The sequence below is a fragment of the Macrotis lagotis genome, chromosome X (genome assembly GCF_037893015.1).
Source record: "Macrotis lagotis isolate mMagLag1 chromosome X, bilby.v1.9.chrom.fasta, whole genome shotgun sequence".
Taxonomy (NCBI): Eukaryota; Metazoa; Chordata; class Mammalia; order Peramelemorphia; family Peramelidae; genus Macrotis; species Macrotis lagotis.
This window is the reverse complement of record NC_133666.1, coordinates 436,755,477-436,775,127: the sequence shown is the minus strand read 5'-3', so window position 1 is coordinate 436,775,127 and position 19,651 is coordinate 436,755,477. Positions and strand designations below refer to the sequence as shown.

At 34.5% G+C, this 19,651-nt stretch overlaps 1 protein-coding gene across 16 annotated transcripts in view; it reads left to right on the top strand.

The window, feature by feature from the left end:
- The window catches only part of DTNA (dystrobrevin alpha), a 499,301-nt gene that overhangs the window by 435,444 nt on the left and 44,206 nt on the right, over positions 1-19,651 (top strand). For all 16 annotated transcript variants that reach the window (XM_074205354.1, XM_074205350.1, XM_074205352.1 and 13 more), the window contains 3 exons: positions 3,323-3,410; positions 8,737-8,834; positions 14,564-14,677. In XM_074205354.1, coding sequence (XP_074061455.1) covers positions 3,323-3,410; positions 8,737-8,834; positions 14,564-14,677 — 300 coding nt within the window. The remainder of the gene's footprint in view (positions 1-3,322; positions 3,411-8,736; positions 8,835-14,563; positions 14,678-19,651) is intronic.

Below are 19,651 nucleotides of genomic sequence, written 5' to 3'. Positions count from 1 at the left end.
AATGTGGGGATAAGCCTAAGTAGTCTCTAAAACCATTATCTTATTACTAAAGTGTGCCAGGTGATAACATTTTAAGATGTTAGCCTTCCACATTGCATTCCCTCCAGAGTATGAGAAAGTACAGAATTTACATTCATTGAACATGGGTTTGGATCCTGGTTTAGCCATTTATTGCTTCACTTATTTTGGACAATGGTTTTAAATTCTCTGAACCTCATTTTACTCCCTCTAGGATTTTGTAATTTGTGAGTTCAGGTCATTTTCAGTTCTAATCCTGATTTTATGCCCAGGAGCCAGATTTTCAACATTGAAAGAGTATTCTGGGAAGGAGTTTCTAAATGGTTTAAGTATGAAAGAACATACTTTTCCTGGCAAAAGATACTGGAGTGGTTTGTCCTTTCCTTCTCTAACTCATTTTATAGAAGAGAAAACTGAGGCAAACTGGGTTAAATGACTTACCCAGGGTCACAGAGCTAGTAAGTGTCTATGGTCGGATTTGAACTCAGATCTGCTTGACTTCAACCCTGGTATTCTCTTCCACTGTATTTCCTAGCTGCTCACCTGAAATCTTTGCTTCATTATAATTTAGCAGATGGTGACTTGGTTGAAGCAATTTAAATTTTCTAATGTTGATTTTCAATCTTGAAGTAGTATACTGATGACCAGATAGATACGAGAGGGAAAGAAACCACACACACACACACACACACACACACACACACACACACACACACACAAACTTTTAAGCCAGTCCTTGCAAACTACAGTATCTGTTTAATCCAACTAAGCTTGTAGTCATGTCTTGCTAATTACTGTCTGAATATAAATAACCAGTGATGAACAAAGTATGGAAATCAGTGTTTGTTTCAATGATTTAGGGATTATTGACTATTCATTTCTAACCGTTTGTAATTGAAGCAGTGAAATAATGGAATTTATCAGGGGATGCCTCACTCACCCTTATATATTTGAATATCGAAGTTGCAGATGTGGGCTCATAAATCCTGTGTGCATACAAAGAGGTGATCTATCACTTCATCCTTAGTTCATTCAGTTGTGGTAGTATAGAGAGGAGGAAATATGAATTATAGACTTTTAGACATAATTCCATAACTTCAAGTCTTAGATTGATGGATGTGTTTCTTTAATAACCTTCATATTATTTATTCTTGCTGGTCAGTGATGATACAAGACCTCTTTATCTTCAAAACTTGGAATTTCTTTGATAAATTCACTTCTGACAGTCCATTATCAGGCTGGTGAAGCCCAAGAGAACTTGTCTTTCACCAGTTTTTGAAAACAAATATAATTTGACTTAGAACTCAGAGCTGGACTTTGGTTGAAGCTTTTGAGATTCATTTGGTTTTATTACTGCAGATATGGATTATATGTTGATTGTATTTCCTATTGATTGAGCACTTATTGGAGTCCATATTGAACATGCTATCAATAAATAAGTATTAAGTGCCCATTATGTGTGTGACATTGTACTAATATAGTTCCTGTCTGCCAGGCACACAGATCAGAAACATAATTCACATATCATATATATAAAATATATACATTCATAGTTTTAATATATTTTTCCATTTTAATTTTCCAGATATTCTAGTTTGAGAAATTGGGAAGTATCATCATGAAGCTAGATCATGGGTAACTTAGGGGAGACAAGTGATGCACCCAAAGAATAGAATTCCGAACATGTAGGAGTTAATAAAAGTTCTTCCTGATGGGAGAGAAGTGACTTGGTGATAATATTACAAATATATTCTACACTTTTGGCCCATAAGAAAATAGAACATTCTGGATAGAGGAGGAGAGGAGGGATAAGAACACATTTACTTGACAAGAGTAAAGATAATGGGAGAGCAAATGTGATGTTTATTGTTGTTATTCAGTTGTTTTCCAGTTATATCTGATTCTTCATGACCCCATTTAGAATTTTCTTTGCAAAGATCCTGGAGTGGTTTGCCATTTCCTACTCCAGTTCATTTTACTGATGAGGAAAGTGAGGCAAATAAAGTTAAGTTACTTTCCCAGTAAGTGTCCGAAGCCAGATTTCAACTCAGGAAGATAAGTCCTCCTGACTTCTGGTCTGGCTCTCCAATGGGAAATCTAGCTGACTAATCACATGTAATGTAATCAAAGTTGAATTGAGAGTGAATTTTTAAAACCGAAGTGAAGATTCAATGTTTGGTACATGGTTTGGAAAGACCAGTAGAAAGATATAAGGATAGAACTCACATATTATAAATGTGTATTTCCTCTACTAAATCATTTTTAATGTATGTTTACCTCACTTGCCTTTTAAGCATTTCCAAAAGCAGAATGATTACAATTAGTTTGCTAAAGGAGTAGACTCATTAGTAGATGTTGGTTTGTGTGAGTACATATGTGTTTTAAGGGGGGGAAATCAAGAATAAAACTTATGTGAAGAGAAAACAGGGACTGACAGTGATCCATCCATTCAGAAATGGCTCTATAATGGCTTTTTTTTTCTTTTCTTGCCTGTAAGACTCAAACAAGGAAATAGTGTGGCAAAGAATACTGACTGCTAGATAGAGAGTCAAGAAAATCTGACTTCACATCTAGCTTCTAAACTATGCTGATTTTTGATCATGGGAAAATTGTCTAATTCCTCTGAATCCCAGTGTCCTCATCTATAAAATGGGGATAGTACCATCTGTTGCTGCTCCTTCAGAAACTTACTAGTTGTCTAAGTCACTTAACCTCTATCTGCCTCAGTTTCCTCATCTATAAATTGGGAATAATAATTGCCCCTACTTCTATGAAGGATATGAGGATAAAATGAGAGAATATTTATAAATGCTTTCCAAACCTTAAAAATATGTAAATGCTATCTATTTTCAGCATTATTAATATAATATGAGATAATATGTAGATGACCAGAATGGGAATATGACATCACCTGAAATTTTCCTATTGTTGTTGGGATCTAGTCTTATAATTCTCAGCCCTATGAAAAGTAATGCAGATTTAATGAAATTTACCTAATTTCATTCAGTAATAAAATTAGTGAAATTTGCCCTTCATCAAGAGAGTTGATCAAAATTGTCACATTTGCATGCAAGTTCTTAGTAGGATGGGATGGACCAAAGATAAAGATTTTAAAAGTCTTGGTTCTGACTTTTAGAGTGTTCTATGTAACCAAGTCCTGGGACACATTAAACTAACAACATTTTCTGTAGATAATTTGTGTTCTGCTGTGGAGGGGTAAAAATTAAGTAGCAAAGAACTCTTATAGTTTTATATATGTAGTTTCTTTACTGACCTGTTTGCTCTGTCTTCCATTCTGAAACAGCATGCTTGACAGCCCAAACCGTCTTGATGAGGAACATAGGCTGATTGCCAGATATGCAGCAAGATTGGCAGCAGAGACATCAACATCTGTAAGTTTTCATTAAAGGAAAAAGAGTCTTTAATTGCTCCAAGGAAGTTCTGTCAGAAGTGGGTAGTTACTGGACCTTTTCCTTCTGTTTCAGAATAGAGATTATTTAATTATAATTCTTGTTTTCAGTATATTTATTTCTTATTGTTTTATTGTTATATGCAAAGATTTTTATGTTGTCTAGACAAAAATTCTAATTTTATATATGATAGCTTGATGATTACTACCAGTTTCAGGCAGTCAGTAAGCATTTATTAATATTTTCTGTGTATTTTAAAATGAAAGGATTGGATTTCAATATCCCAGCTAGCTCTAAATCTGTTTCTGTGATAAACTGGCTAAGGTCATTCAGTGACTCAGCTACTGATTAGAATTAAAGCCAAAAGCTTATCAGTGTTCTTTCATACAAATGCCTCATATACTATTTGGAATTAACAAACAAAAACAAAAGCAAAAGTCTTGTAGGAAGGATATTGGTGTCTCTACCTGTAAGTTCAAGTAGGATTGGAAAAACTTTCCTAATCGTTATACTAAATCTCTCAAAAAAAAAAAGAATTAAAAGTAATTTGGTACTTTATTCAGAACAAAAAGGTATGAAATGGAGGATAATCATGGACTTTGTATTGTTGGAAGAAACGGGGCATCAAAGTTTTTTTTTTTTCATTGCTCTCTGACATTTCAGCTGCCAGAGCATTCTCCCTAATGATCTTGGGACAGAAGTAGTATAATGATCCAAAGCATTAACCCTGATACTTATTCATAGTTTAGTATATTGACCATGGAACTGTCAGATTCCCAAGACTGAGGGGAATTACATGCTGAAAGTGTACTTTTTTTTTCCAAAATAAGACTCAGTGGACTTGAGATAGCATTGAAGTGTGTTAAACATCAAATAGCATGAATAAGGTCAACCTCATTACAGTCTTCCAACTCAGCACATCTCAGAAGAAAAAGGAACATGAATGAAAATTAAATCAAAAGGAATTTGGCATTGAGTGTCAAGAAAACCATTTCTGCTAGATGACTAATGCTCAATGGGGTCAATTGGAAGGACAAACTCACAAAGCTCTTTAGCAAAACCCTTGTCCAGTTAGTTTTCCAGTTCATATCAATCATGTCCTTGTTATTGTAACTGGCCTTAATCAGAGCGAAGGGGTGAGGGGAAGAATTGCTTCATATTCTTTCAACCTTTACTCTGTGACACTCATTGCCAGTCCCTAACACCCCAGCACACTCCAGTTCCCTGACTCCTCGGTGAAGATAATTTATGATAACTACTTACATCATAGTCAGAGTGAATCAAATGTAGAGAAGATATCACCTCACCCTCAAGCCCTGCAATATGAGTCTAGCTACTTTGTAAATACCTAACAACCCTAGTAGCTGAATAGAAGAAAAGACTAATAAAAGCAAATTTTGATTTGAAGACAAAAAATATTTCCTAACAATTAGAGCTGCCTAAAAATGGAGCACTCTTCCTCAAGAAGTAATGAGTTTCCCTTCCCTTGTAACAGAGTAACTATTTGTTCTTTATGTTCTAAAAATATTTCCTTTCAGGTAGACCTCAGACAAAATGAAACTGAGGTGCCTTCCAAGTATCAAATTCTATGATTCAGTAAATGAGTATAGATTAAAAAGAAACATGGGGTTAGATGGTACTTTAACAGTTCATTTACTTGGGTGTAGTTTCTTTCCTTTAAAAGGATCAGATTTAAATCTAACCAGAATTTTTTTTCACTTTCCCTCTCCAAACTCCTTTCCTGACAGTTGTGTGACCTTGGGCAAGTCACCTAACCCTGACTGCCTCACATCCTGGGCCATCTCCTGTCATCCTGATTCATATCTGGCCACTGGACCCAGATAGCTCTGGAGAAATGAAATTAGTAACTTAGCACAGCACCTTCTCACTCAAATCCAGTTCATATGCTTGTCATGGCATCACCTCCTCGATGTCATTTTGTGTATAAAGGACAACATCAACATCCTATGATAGAGCCTTAAGGACGAGACTGAGGGTTTTGCCTCACTAAAAATGGAAAATTATAGCTCAAGTATCCAGCAATGGACCTATTTGTTTCAAGGAAGATTTTAGTTAATATAATTCTTTGTCATTTTTTCAGGTAAGAATGGGAAGCTCTATTTCCTGAGCCAGATCTTGCTTATGAATTCATTTTCATCTAGCCCATAAAAAAGGAAGGAAGTGGAACCCTGTTTATAGAGACAAAAAATACAATAAGGTTTAAAAGTGCATAGAAATATTATTTGAGATGTTTCACAAAATAGGATTGTTACCCCATCTATGTGAATTTCTTGTTCTGTTATTGTTTATGTAATCCTTTGTACACATATATGAAAAAGAGAGACAAGGAAAGGAGAATAAGAGAGACATATAGAAAGACAGAAATATGGACATGTAAACTTTCTAAATCTGGGTAAAAAATCTCTGTGTATTAATCTCATTTTGGGTGTCTTTGCTCTGTTTTTGTCTCTACTTACACGTTTCTCATTCTTTATGATTGTAGTCAGTTTTGCTTTCTTTGTCTTTTTCCCTCTTTTCATTTTCTCTATTCTCTTTTCCCTTTCTAATTTTTAAATTTTTAAAAAAAATTGAACTTTAATATAAAAATAGAGTATTTTTATGTTTTGTCCATAGAAAATGCTCCAGACTAGCGATGTCAAATTCTAATAGAAATAGTGGCTACTACTCCAAATAAAAGGATCCTTTGGGATCACATATTGACTTAGGTCTAAAATATAATATTTATGTTTTATTTCATTTTGTTTATTTTGTTTAAAATTACCCAATGACATTGTGATCTGATTCAGGACACACTTGGAAGTGTTATAAGATAAATGGCTGTGTGCTTGACACCTCCACTCTAAGCAGCTTAAGATTACATTTTTGAAAAAGTTCTTCCAGGACCCCTTTCTTCTTAAAGCATTCCCTCTGAGATAATCTATAATTTATCCTATAAATATCTTGCATGTACATAGTTGTATGTTGTCTCTTATTAGAGTGTGAACTTCTCAAACAGGAGTCTTGCTTTTCCACTTTTGGTGTCTCCAGTGGTAAGCAAGTTGCCTGGAATGCTATCGATAGTTAATAAATGCTTATTGATTTGATTTAACTGGAGGGACCTCTATATTGGGAAATAAGATCCATGTCAAAGTCTATTTTTTCTCGAGGCTGATCTTTCTTGGTAGAGAGAATTTCCTCACCTACAACTCTTTATATTAATAAAAGTCCATTTCACTATTTACTAAATAGCCTTCTTTTCTTGATTTTTAAATTTTATATAAATATTTCATAGATACGCATAGATATATAAACCCACATATGTAGATAAAGAGATGTTTTATATTTATCTCCTTTTTAAGAAAGTGAATTGTTTTTATTTATGTGGTCATCTCTTGATATTGCTTTTCTGCTTCACAAGGCTCGTAGGGTAACCAAAGTTCCCCCACATCTAAAGTAAATAAAATAGTTGACTGATAATATTTTTTACTTTTCAGTTCTTGCTATCATAGGGTGTAACTATTCAATGAGTTTACCAGGAATGACAACCAAATTATCTAACCAACTCATTTCCTTAGCTAATACTATGGAATATAGAAAAGAAAACAAATATAAAACCAAGGCTAAGTTAGATGGGGAAATGTTTTATACTTTATCTACAAATAAAACTCTTACAGAAGAATACTATTATATATTCATTGGAATAAATAATAATAAATCATTCAAAACAACAAAGAAAAATAAAAAAATTCTTTCCTCAAAAATTTTTCCTTTTTTAAAAAAATTGCAATCCTCCAATAATTGGCTAATACTGAAAAAGTGCATGAATGTAATGGAATACTATTGTTCTATAAAAAAAATGAACAGACAGATTTTGGAAAAACCTGAGATGACATATGAAGTGATGCTGAGTTAGGTGAGCAGAACCAGGAGAACATTATACACAGTAACAGCAATATTGTGTGATCATGAACTATGATAGACTTTGCTCTTTTCAATAATACAGTGACAAAAGACAATTCTAAAAGATTTATGGTGGAAAATACCATCCATGTGTAGAGAAAAAGCTATAGAGTATAAATGTACATCAAAGCATATTATTTGCAATTTCTTGGTTTTTTAAATTATTTTTCTTTCTTATGATTTTTCCCTTTGTCCTACTTCTATCACAATATGATTAATCTGAAAATATGTATAACATGACTATGCATGTATAACCTATATCAAATTTCTTGCTATCATGGGGGGGGGGGGAGGAAAGGGAAGAAAGGAGAAAACTTTACAAAACTGAATTTTGAATACTACTATTACTTGAAATTGGAAAAATTAAGATTAAGATTTAAAAAAATACGAATGCGAGGGCTATCTGTCAGTGTCACCCCATTGATTGCCAGGGTTGATTTGGCTGATCAGACTGGCTAGGCAGATGTCCCCTTCCTCCCACACCACTCCATGTGTATGTCCCTCCTGAAACTGTCCACTCAGTGGATGAGGAAGACCTACGCTGGTAGAGGCATACTGTTCTTCCATCAAGGGTATAGAAACAAAGTCCCAAGGAACAAGCTCCCAAGATAAAAAAATAAAGTTAAAAAAATTGCATCCCCAATATGTAGTTCAGTTTCTGGCAAGCATGTAAGTAGATATTCACTAGGTCCTTGTTAACTAATTGAATCCAGTTTATAGCATAAATGTTATAACCTCACTTTATAGATGCAAAAAGTGAGGCTTAAAACATAAAATGACTTTCCATGGTTACACATGTCTATTGCTTAAACCTAAGTTTAAAATTTAAATACAGCTTATAATAAAAATGATAGCATTTATATGGCTTTAAAGTTTGTAAAGCCTTTCATATTTTTTTCTCTTACCAAGATCCTTATGTGGTAAGTACTATTATCATCCTCATTTTACAAATGAGGAATCTAAGACTGGAAGAGTTTATGTGACTTGCCCATCACACATGTACTAAATGTCTAAGGACAGGATTCTAACTTGTGTATCTGACTCTGTCTGACATTCTATCAATGATACCTGGCTGCCAATAAGTAGCTATAAATCCAATGCTCTTCCAAGTACCTTCCTTGTTTTCTTTTTAGGAGATAGGGAGGGGAGCATGAAAATAGGGAGAACCAAAAATTATAATTTAATCTTGTTGATTTACCTTTTGGTTTTCATGAAAGGTATATCTTTTCCACACATCTCAGCATAACTTGACAAATGCATTTTTGGCATCTTCTCAGGTAAGATTCACTGTGATGGACTAGGTTTTGTACTCCCTAATATTAAATATTTTATATCATCTCTTTCACAGCAGCCTACTCAGCAAAGGGGTGCTTCTGATATCTCTTTCACCATTGATGCAAATAAACAACAAAGGCAGCTGATTGCAGAACTTGAAAACAAGAACAGGTAAGAGCTTTTAAGGAAATTGGCATTTTGTTCATAGTGTATCATTATTCATTTGAATTGTGCTTTAAAACCTTTACCTGTCTTCTCCTATGAGTTGTCACTTTAAGGGAAAAGGAAGTATTCCTTATGGTCAATGAAGGTTATTTGATAAATTGTGAAAAACTAGTATTGGGAAGTTACATGAAACAGTTTCACTTTTATGTGAATTCTCCAAACATTTTATTGTTAATATTTAATGAGTATTGTTAGTTTCTAGTAAATTCATGATCTTTACTCACTCAGGTTTGCCCTTCTCTCTCAATTCATCAGATCTGTACTGACCTGAGTCCTAACTTTCTTTGCAACCTTGTCTCAACTCAGTCCCATTTCTATTTTGTTTAGGTTTTTTTAATTTAAAAAAATACTATTTTTCCCATTCTCTCCTACTTTCTTTTACCCATTAAAAAACAAATATAAAACTCTATTACAAATTTGAGTAATTGAGGAAAAGCATTGAAGTGGTCCAGTAGAGTGCTAAACCTAAGTATCTTCCTGAGTTCAAATTTGACTTCAGACACTCATTAACTGTGTGACCCTGGGCAAGCCGCTTGACCTTCCTAGGCTGCAATTTCCTCATCTCTAAAATGAAAGGGTTGGACTAGATGAGCTCATGCCCCCTCCATTTCTAGATCAATGATCCTATACTATAATTGATATATGACTTGCCTTTTCAATAAAGGCTGAAGGGAGAGATTTTAGATGTCAGCATTTTAAAAAATAAGTGTTAAAAATAAACAAATAGATAAATAAATCTTAGAATACATAATCTTATAATAATTCCTTGTCATTTTTCATTTCTTAAATGTGGAAGTTTATAAAGATGACTGGCCCTTTACTCTTTTCTTTCTACCTTCTTTCCCTTGGCCTTATCTTCTCCCAAAACTCCCCAAAAGAACTCTATCAACAACATAGGTTCTTGCGAAGAGGTTGATTGATTGGTTGCTTACACATGACTAACTTTTATATCATATCTCAGAGTGACTTTCTTGGTGAAATCAATACAAATTGAATCAGAGGGAATCGAGTTCAATAGCCAGTTTCTGGAATTGAAAGATAAGATGGCCATTTGTAGCATTAATATCCTGATTAAAAAAATCATTATCACAGTTTTATGTCCATTTGGTTAATTTCCTAGTGTTGGATATACAAGTCATTAGAAATGTTTATTTGATAAGCTATTTGATTCACATTCTATGTAAATATTTTCATACTAACAATATCAACTTGGTTCTAACATCTTTAGATATACTTTTCTTCTATATTTTATCTTATGCTATTTTTTATATTTTTTTCTTTAATTCCTTCAGTGTGTTCACTATCCATTTTGTTGTGACTTCAATTGTCTCCGGTCCTATTCATAGTGTGTTTCAGTATGTTTTGCTTCTGCATTTTGACTTTAGCTTATTTTTAATCTATTGTTACACAAAGAGAACCACACACACACACACACACACACACACACACACACACACACAGAACCATGTAGTTTTCTTTTGAGACTTTTTAATTATTTTATTTTTGGTGGTTATTTCTATTTTTTTTAATGTTTTTGCAAGACAAATGGGTTAAGTGGCTTGCCCAAGGCCACACAGTTAGGTAATTATTAAGTGTCTGAGGCCAGATTTGAACTCAGGAACTCCTGACTCCACAGCCGGTGCTCTAGCCACTGCGCCACCTAGCCGCCCCAGTCATTTCTATTTTTGACCCCAATATTGAGCATTTGATATCAGTTGTGATTTCACTTTTGTTTTCCCTTAGAAAGTAATGAATTTTTTTATGTTTTAGAAAATTTATTTTGACCTCAATTTTAAGTTTATAAGATATCAAAATCCAGGCCTTATTCAGTTATTTAGCAGTGATGTTTAGTACTGCACATATAAGTTACTTTACCTCACTTAATGTTTTGCTAGAACAGAACTACTACTCAGTGCAAAGTAATCAAATAGTGCAGATTAGTTGCCTGAACTACAAGCTTTTGCTACTATCTCAAAGCAAAAGTAACCTCAAATGCTTTGGTTCTCCTTTTCATTTGTCTCAGAGATCATGAAGATCTCTTCTTACCTTCAGGTTTTGAATTGCAAATTCTGATTAAATAATAATAGAATAATAGAATCATGAGATAATACATTTAAATAATAATAAATAATAATAAAATTAATAATAAATTTAAAACTGAGATCTCAGAAGATTTCAGAGGCCAACTTGTCTAATTCCTGCAAGTTATAGATAAGCAATGTGAATTCAATTGCTGTCCTAATTCAATCTCTCCATTTTTTCCCCCTCTAAAGTCAATCAGTCAATAAGCATTTATTAAATATCTATTATGTATCATGCACTGTGCTAAGCTAAACAAATACTATTTTAATGATTTTCAATGTTTTTTTCTTGAAAGAATACATTTCAGTCTTTAGATATAGACTCTTATCATTGAATGTTCTTTGGTGAAAGTGGAATTAGTTTTATAATATGAGAATATGACTGTTTGACCACAGGAATTTTTCTTGCCTCAGGAGAGATATAACCACATCAAAATTGGATAAGAAAAATTTAGTTTTATATTGCAACCCTCAATTTACATAGCATTAGGGACAGGAATTTTATAAAGGAGAAGAAGAGCTACCAGTCAAATAGAATTTCCCTATTTTTTGTTGATGTCACTATAATCCTCCCAGTCACCCAGGCTCAAACCTCAAACTCATCTTTCCTTCTTACTCATGCCTCAAGACAACCATTCATTTGCCAAGATGTCTTCATTATATATCAAGACATCTATCTCCCGTCTGTCCTGCTTCTTCAGTAAAAACAGATTTTTATGTATATTCCTTTTGAGTTTGAAAAGTGTTTGACCATACATGAGCTTGTTCAGTTTTCAAAACAAACACCATGAGACAGAATTTATAAAATTTAAGAAATGGAAAGACCTTCAGTAGCTATCTAATCCATCCCAATCATGAAAAAAATCCTTAATTAATATACTTGATAAGTCAGAAGATCTCCAAAGAGGGGGAACTCATCGCTTCTTAAGTTGACCCATTCTACTTCAGTTGCATTTTTTCCATCATTCAGTTTTATTTTATTTTTAGTTCCAAATTCACCCCTTTCTTCACCAATTAAAAAGACAAGAAATGGGGCAGCTAGGTGGCGCAGTAGATACAGCACCAGCCTTGGAGTCAAGAGGACGTTAAGTTCAAATGCGACCTTGGGCAAGTCACTTGGCTTTGCAAAAAAAAACAAAAAAACAGAAGAAGACAAGAAATGCAAAGTCCATTACAAATATGAAGTCCTACAAAACAAACTTCCGTGTTAGCCCTGTTCTAGAGGGGGGAAAGCAAGAAAAAGAAAAAAAGATAGGCTTCAATCAGCATATTGAGTCCCTCAGTTCTTAAAAGCATTTTTCATCATGGGTCCTTTGAAATTGTGTTGGATCATTGTGTATAACAATTATTTAGTCTTTCACAGTTTTATTATCATTATTATTATTATTATTATTATTATTATTATTATTACAATATTGCTGTTACTGACCAAATTCTGCTAATTTTACTTTATATTACTTCACATAAGTCTTCACACATTTCTTCTGAAACCATCCCCTTCATCATATCTTACAGCACAATAGTATTCCATCACAATCATATATCATTTAGCCATTCCCATTTGATAGGCATTCCCTCAGTTTCCAAAACTTTGCATCACAAAAGGCTATCATAAATATTTTTGTACATATGTATCCTTTTCCTCTTTCTTTGATCTCTTTGGGGTTTAGACCTAGTAACAGAATTGCTGAATCAAAGATATACATAGTGTAATAGTTTTTTTTTGGGGGGGGGTTATTGTCCTTTAAGACAAGGTAGCTAGTAGGTAGAATGGAAGACTCATCTTCCTGAGTTTGAGAGGGTGCAAAAACAAACATATCTTATTCTCAAAGAATTTACATCCTACTGGGAAGAATAACATATATACATCATCTCCCCTCCCCAGTTTTTAAGTTTTCCTGTGAGGTTTTTGGTGCAATTTTTTAAATATAATTTTTTTCTCCATTGCTGTTCTTTTACTTTATTTAGCACAATTGTTGTCAATTTGAAGGAATAAGGGGAAGCTGGCCTTGGGTATGACTTCCCACTGAGCTATCTAGGGGGTGGAGATAACTCTGGATAAACAGTAAGTTGAAAGGCTTTTGTAGTAAGTAGTATGCTTCAACTTACCTCCTTGTGACTATGTGCAACATTTATGCCTAGGATTATTTTGTAAAATCTCACTTTAAAGATTAAGGCCACACTTCTCTCTTTGGGATTTCAGACTTTTCAGGGATTCTCCCTAGCTATATAATTTTATCTATGGAGTCCTAAGAGTATGAGGTGGGGAAACTGGTAACCAGAGAACTGGATTTGGATCTGAATTTTTTTTTTATTCAAGGCAGTGGGGTTAAGTGACTTGTCCAAGGTCGCACAGCTAAGCAACTGTTAAATGTCTGATGCTAGATTTGAACTCTGTCCTCCTAACTCCAGGGCCAGTGCTCTATCCACCACACTACCCCTGAAAAGCAAGTAACCTGATTTCTCAAACTTCAAGGACTTCATCCGTAAAATGTGGATAATAATACATAGGTTACCTACTTCACAAGGTTAGGAAAAGTACATTGAAACTCAAAAAGCATCTGACAATTTTGACTATTACAGTAAAGTTAAATAGCTAAAGGAGAACTAAGAGATCCAATCCCCTTATCTTACAGAATAAGAAACTGAGGCTCAGAGGAGAAGGTGGCTTAGTAAAAATTAGTCTTCTAATTATATTGTATATTCTAAAGGCAGCTTTTCCAATTGACTTCTATGTCCATGGCTCTAGCAATATGTCTTCTATTCATTGTAATTTGTTTCCTCGGAGTGACTTTTTCTTCTTCATAAGAGCAAGTTGACCAAGAGCAGGAGCATTTCCTGAAGTGTGTGATGTCTTATGACCCCATTTAATGGATCGTGACAAGCCACGGAGCCATTTGCTTTCCACAATTCATGAATCCTTTATGGTCTGTCTAATGCCCACCTAAATGTAATAACATCCAAGGCACCAACATCAATAATGGACTATGCTGTCTCAGCCCGTGACAAAGGTCACACCAATAGCACTCTTGTGTCACCTATTGATTTAATTATAGCCCATCCTTTTAAAAGCACTTTCCTAAAAAAGGCTTCCCCATTCAGCTCCATTGTTAATTTGAAAATCTGTAGAATAAAAAAATGGGACTTGCCTAATTGAAGATTTAAAGGACCTCTGATCTTTTGGCTATCAGATAAATTCAGGGCAAAGAATTTCATCAGGGGTTAGAGTAAGAGGTTATCTAATTCTGCAAAATGAGCATCATTTATCTTTATTTTACCCTCAAAGAACCTCTTCAGTTTGGATCTTTGTCCATTCTGTCTGGTTCCCAAGTGTGGTGTTGAATAACCAAGAGATACATTTTTGTCTCTTTATATAAATATCTATTATGCCATCCACTTTTAAAAGCTAAATCTAAATATCTTATTCTACAATCTTGCTTGTTGGAGAATTTATGCCCTAATGGTAAGTTCAGTGATTTATCCAATAACAGAATATCTTTATGTCTTCCTTTCTTCTTTTAGTTTGACTTGTTCCGACCTTAGTTGTCAAAGTAAATTAAACCACAATTTCTTAATTTATCTTTCTCTCCTAAGAGAAATCTTACAGGAGATCCAGAGACTACGATTGGAGCATGAACAGGCTTCTCAACCCACCCCAGAGAAGGCCCAGCAGAATCCTACTCTCCTGGCAGAGCTCCGTCTTCTCAGGTAAATGAGGAACCTCACTAAGGTGATGTTAAATGGTTTCTTTAATTGAGGTATCCTATGTGCCTACTGAGTGAAAATAAATTAGTCTTAGCTCATAACTAACTATAACAGTTTATTTGTTTTATTGTTTTAATTTACTCTGTAATTAGAAGCATCACACACCTGGATTGGTAAATTGTTTGTCATATTCTTTCATTTATAGATAACTAATAAAATGAAAAATGATGTTTCCTCTATGCTCTTCTACTGAAAACATATAATTCTTTAACTTGTTCCACATTTTCTTTCATTCATAGTTTTTGTAATGCAAAATAGAATTGTAAAATCAAAAAATATTTCCCAAAATTTTTCCTGAAAAAGAAGTATTCATCAAATGATGTTCCTCATCCCCCATCCCTCCAGAGTGGGGAGATGACTATTTTGCAATAGACATAATCTGGGAACAAATGAGAGGGAGAATAATCAAAAAATAAAGTAAGTTATTCCAAATACAGTGTCCCAATACAGGAATCATTGATAAGTCCATTGAAAGAACAAAACCAAAAATCAAGGAGTCATTGCTAAATCCATTGAAAGAATAAAACCAAAAATCCAGGAGATGTCATATAGTGGGTGGGAGGGAGAGTTGCACAGTATTTTTGATTGGAAAATGTGTCCTCAATTTGAGATCAGCAGACATCATCATAAGGAGCAGAGTTAAGATAACACCACAGAGGAAAGATTATGTCATTCCCTGCCACAAGAAGCTTCCATGGCTCCCCATTAGCTCGAATTAAATTCATATTTCTCTGTTTGCCATTTAAAAACTTTTACAATGTGGTTCCAGATTCTTTCTATGTTGTTTACCCACTGCTGTCTAATGTTCTCTAAGTTCTGGGCAGAGTGTTCTACTTGTTCCTATTTCTCCACAACCCTATTCCTTTACTCAGGCTATCTCCCTTCATTCTTGAAATGTTCTTTCTCCCCACCTTTACCACTTGGAAGTCTTTTCAAATTCAGTGCAAGTACTGACCCCCTCCACCCCAGTTGTCAGTGCCTCTTCTCAATTTATTTTTGTTTGTTTTTTCCAAGTCAATGGGGTTAAATGACTTGCCCAAGGTCATACAACTAGGTAATTATTAAATATCTGAAGTCAAATTTGAACTCAGGTCCTCCTGATTCCAGGGATAATGCTCTATCCACTGAGCCACCCACCTACCCCCCCCAATTTGTTTTTTTATATAAATATTCTGAGTCTACTTGTCTGTGAACACTTTGCAGTCCCCAACTTCACCTTCACCAGTAGAATGTAAGCCCTTTAGGACAGGAAGAATCTTTTTTTTATATTTATGCTACCAGCACTTAAGAGAGGGCCTGGAACAGAGTGGAGATTTAATAAATATTTAATTACAGAAAGTTATCTTCTGTCGTCTCCATGATGATGATGAGGAAGAGGAAGAAGAGGAGGAGGAGAATGATGAAGATGATGATGTTTGTCCTTTGTTGTGAAAGAAACCATGAGTTAGCTCACATTGATAGCTAAGATCTTTTCTAGTCAAACTAAAAGAAGAAAGGAAGCTTCATGATATCTTGTTGATCTTACCATCAGGGGTAACTTAACAAGAAAGTGAATTGGATTTGAGTGAGGGGGTGCCATGCAAAGGCACCAGTCTTGCCTCCTCTAGAACCATCTGGATCCAGTGGCCACATATGGATCAGGGTGACTGGAGATGACCCTAGATCTAAGGCAATCAGGGCTAAGTGACTTGCCCAAGTCACCCAGATAATAAAGGACAAGTGTCTGAGATCAGATTTGAATTCAGATAACCTTAACTACAGGGCTGGTGTTCTATCTACTACACCATCTAGCTACTCTTCATAGACACCCATTTTACATTTGTGACCTCTTAGAATTGTCATTTATTGTTCTAAATAAATAAATCTAAAAGTGTACATTTGCTTTATAATATAAAATATAATATTTTAGCACTTGTGATTCTATCCCAAAGCCTTTTCCCCTTTCCCACTCCAGTTGATAGGAATGCTCTCTGTGAGCCATTATTCTTGAAAAATAAAGCCATTGAGTTCATTTCAGTGATTGAAGTTGACTATTTCCATTTCTCTTGAGAGAAATGAAGTCAGAAATTGCAGTCTGATGAATTCAGTTCAACAATCATATAATGAGTGCTTGCTGAGTCCAGTGTAGTACACATAGGAGATAGCATGCCATAGTACATAGAAAGCTTGCCTGGGAATGAGAAAAATCCTGATTCAAGTCCAGATGTTGGCACATACTGTCTGTGTGACCCTGATCAAGTCACTTAGCCTCTCTGCAGCCCAGTCATGTCCCAGAAACTATAAATTTCAGAGAAGGTGCCAAACTACCCTATTAAAAGGAGTTTCCTATATCGATAAAATCAACATGTGTGACTTTCTTCCACTTCTCTCCCCTAAAATGTGCTAAGCGATGGGAATATAGAGGAGAAAAAATACATAGGACTTCCCTGAGGAAGCTTTAAATAGTGGAAAGATCTTTTAGGAAATAATTTGCTAGGTGGTGCAAGGAATAGAAAACACTGAAAATAGAAAAACCTGGAGTGAGAAAGAGCAGAGTTGGAAACTTACTTGTTGTGTGACCTTGGGCAAGCCACATGACCTCTGCTGCCTCAGTCACCTCATTTATAAAATGGGGATAATAATAAAACCAACCTCCCAGAGTTGTTGTAAGGAGAAAATACAAATATTTACAAAGCCCTTTATAAACTTTAAAGCTCTCTGTAACAACTAATTATTATTATGTAAAAATAGGTCAAAAATGGATATCTTGAGGTATTTAGGAAAAATATTCAAGGAAAGTAGGATCATTTAAATTGAGGGAAGGGGAGAAATTGTGGATGAAGAGACATTGTATTCTCCAAGGCTTTGCTAGGTTGGGGTAAGGGTGATCCCACCAAGCTAGAGAAGCTAAGGAGCCAGCAATAGTGATGCAAGAACCAACCATCTGAATTAACAGGCATCTCAGCAGAAAGTTGGTAATGATTTTTTTTGGCCTAAGAAACTTATTAAAATCTTAACTAAAGCAAGAATGGTTGTGGGCTGTATCCAAAAGCACCATGCCTACAGTAATGAAATCATACATCATTTGAAGTATCGAAGTGAGAGTAAAAGGTGTTCATTGAAATCACAATCACACCCAGATGGTATGAGTATGAATAATAGGAATTAAAATTCTGAGCTTCTTCAGCTTGTGCAAAAAGATGATCCTTCAGAAGTCATCTCATTTAGATTTATAGGCTTCTCTCAGACCTTTGCAGAAATCACAGAGCAGTCCTCACTTTAATCAGTCATTTAGAGGACATTGGTCAGATTCTAAAAGCCCTTTTCCTAGTTCATATACCCTCCATTTGTGAGATTAATGCCAATCATCTATCTCTAACTTGATTCCTGCTGATGTTTTATATGATTCCCTATGTTTAACCTATTTCTGCTTGCTTACCATCTCAAATTCAGGCCAAGGGAGCATCAGAATTTGGAACACAGACTTTATAAAAAAGAACAAACAAGCAAATGTTTTTAACATATGGTTGGGGAAAAATAAAATATATGAAATTTTTAAAAAATAAATTGATACCTGACCCATCCCTAACCTTAAATCTCACTACATAAAGAGCACACATTGAACTCTGTCTGAAATTTTCAGTTCTGAGAATCATGAAAAGTACTTAGTAAACCTTTATTAAATGCCTACTATGCTCCAGAAATTGTGTTAAGCATGATGCTAAGCTCCTTCTTTCAGGAGCTTTCAATATAGTTGGGAAGCAACACATAAAAGGAAGATGAAACAAATAGGGGGATGGTACCAGGACCATGATGGGGAAATCTGGAGGAATGTAACTGAGTGAGAAATGAAGCGCTGGCTGGCCCGAGTGCACTCCTTAAATGAAGGTTTGGAAAATCCATTGCTCTACTTTCCAGACAACTTCAACAAAGACTTGGCCCTGTGGGAAGTTGATCTAGACAACCAAATCTGGGAATAAGTGTCTGATTCCCTAAGATTTCTGAATTCTGCCTGGATGATTTCTGTTCCAGAAGATCATATCTTGAAAATTCTTACATGGATTTATGGGCTAAAATGGATGATTCTGATATAATCAGGGACATTCAGGCAACAACATAAATCAATAAATCAGTTTGACAATAAAATTGTGATATATATATATATATATATATATATATATATATATATATATATATATATGTATATATCATTGTTCTAGATGGCCCTGCAAAAATGAAAGTAGATAGTGGATAGAAGGTTGACCTTGGGTTTTTTTTGGGGGGGTTATAATCCTGCCTCTGACATATACTAACCCTCTAACATGGGTAAGTTTGACCAATCGGTTCCCAAGAAAAGTCTATAAAATAGTGAATTGTAGATGAGTTGCTGGCTTCTTTTAGTAGAGGTAATTTCCATACTTTAAAATTCTTTACCAGTGTTTCTCAAAATTTTTGGCCTCAGAAACTCCTTTATACCCTTCAAAATTATTGTGGACTCCAAAGAACTTTTGTTTATATGGGTAATGTCTATTCATATTTACCATATCCAAAAATAAAACATTTTGTATTATTACGAAAATAGTTTTGACCTCACAGATCCTCAGAAATAATCTCAGGAAAAATCCATTAAGAACCACTGCCTACTGCTAATGAAGTCACAAATCTAGATTTAATTTTTTTTTAAAAAAATCAGACTTTTAAGGTTCTTGGGAATTTGTTATAAGCATTTTCGGATAATTCAAATCACCTATAATTTGCAAAGTACCTTCTGTTTGCATCTTGTGCAAGCCCTAGGAAAAGATTCAAATTTTGATTAAGATATAGTCCTGCCCTTCAGAAGTAGCATGTAGACTTTTAAATATAATTTCAAAAATCATAATGCAAGAAAAGCATGGTTTTACTTAATGCAATAATCTCAAGAAGTTTTCTAAATGTCCT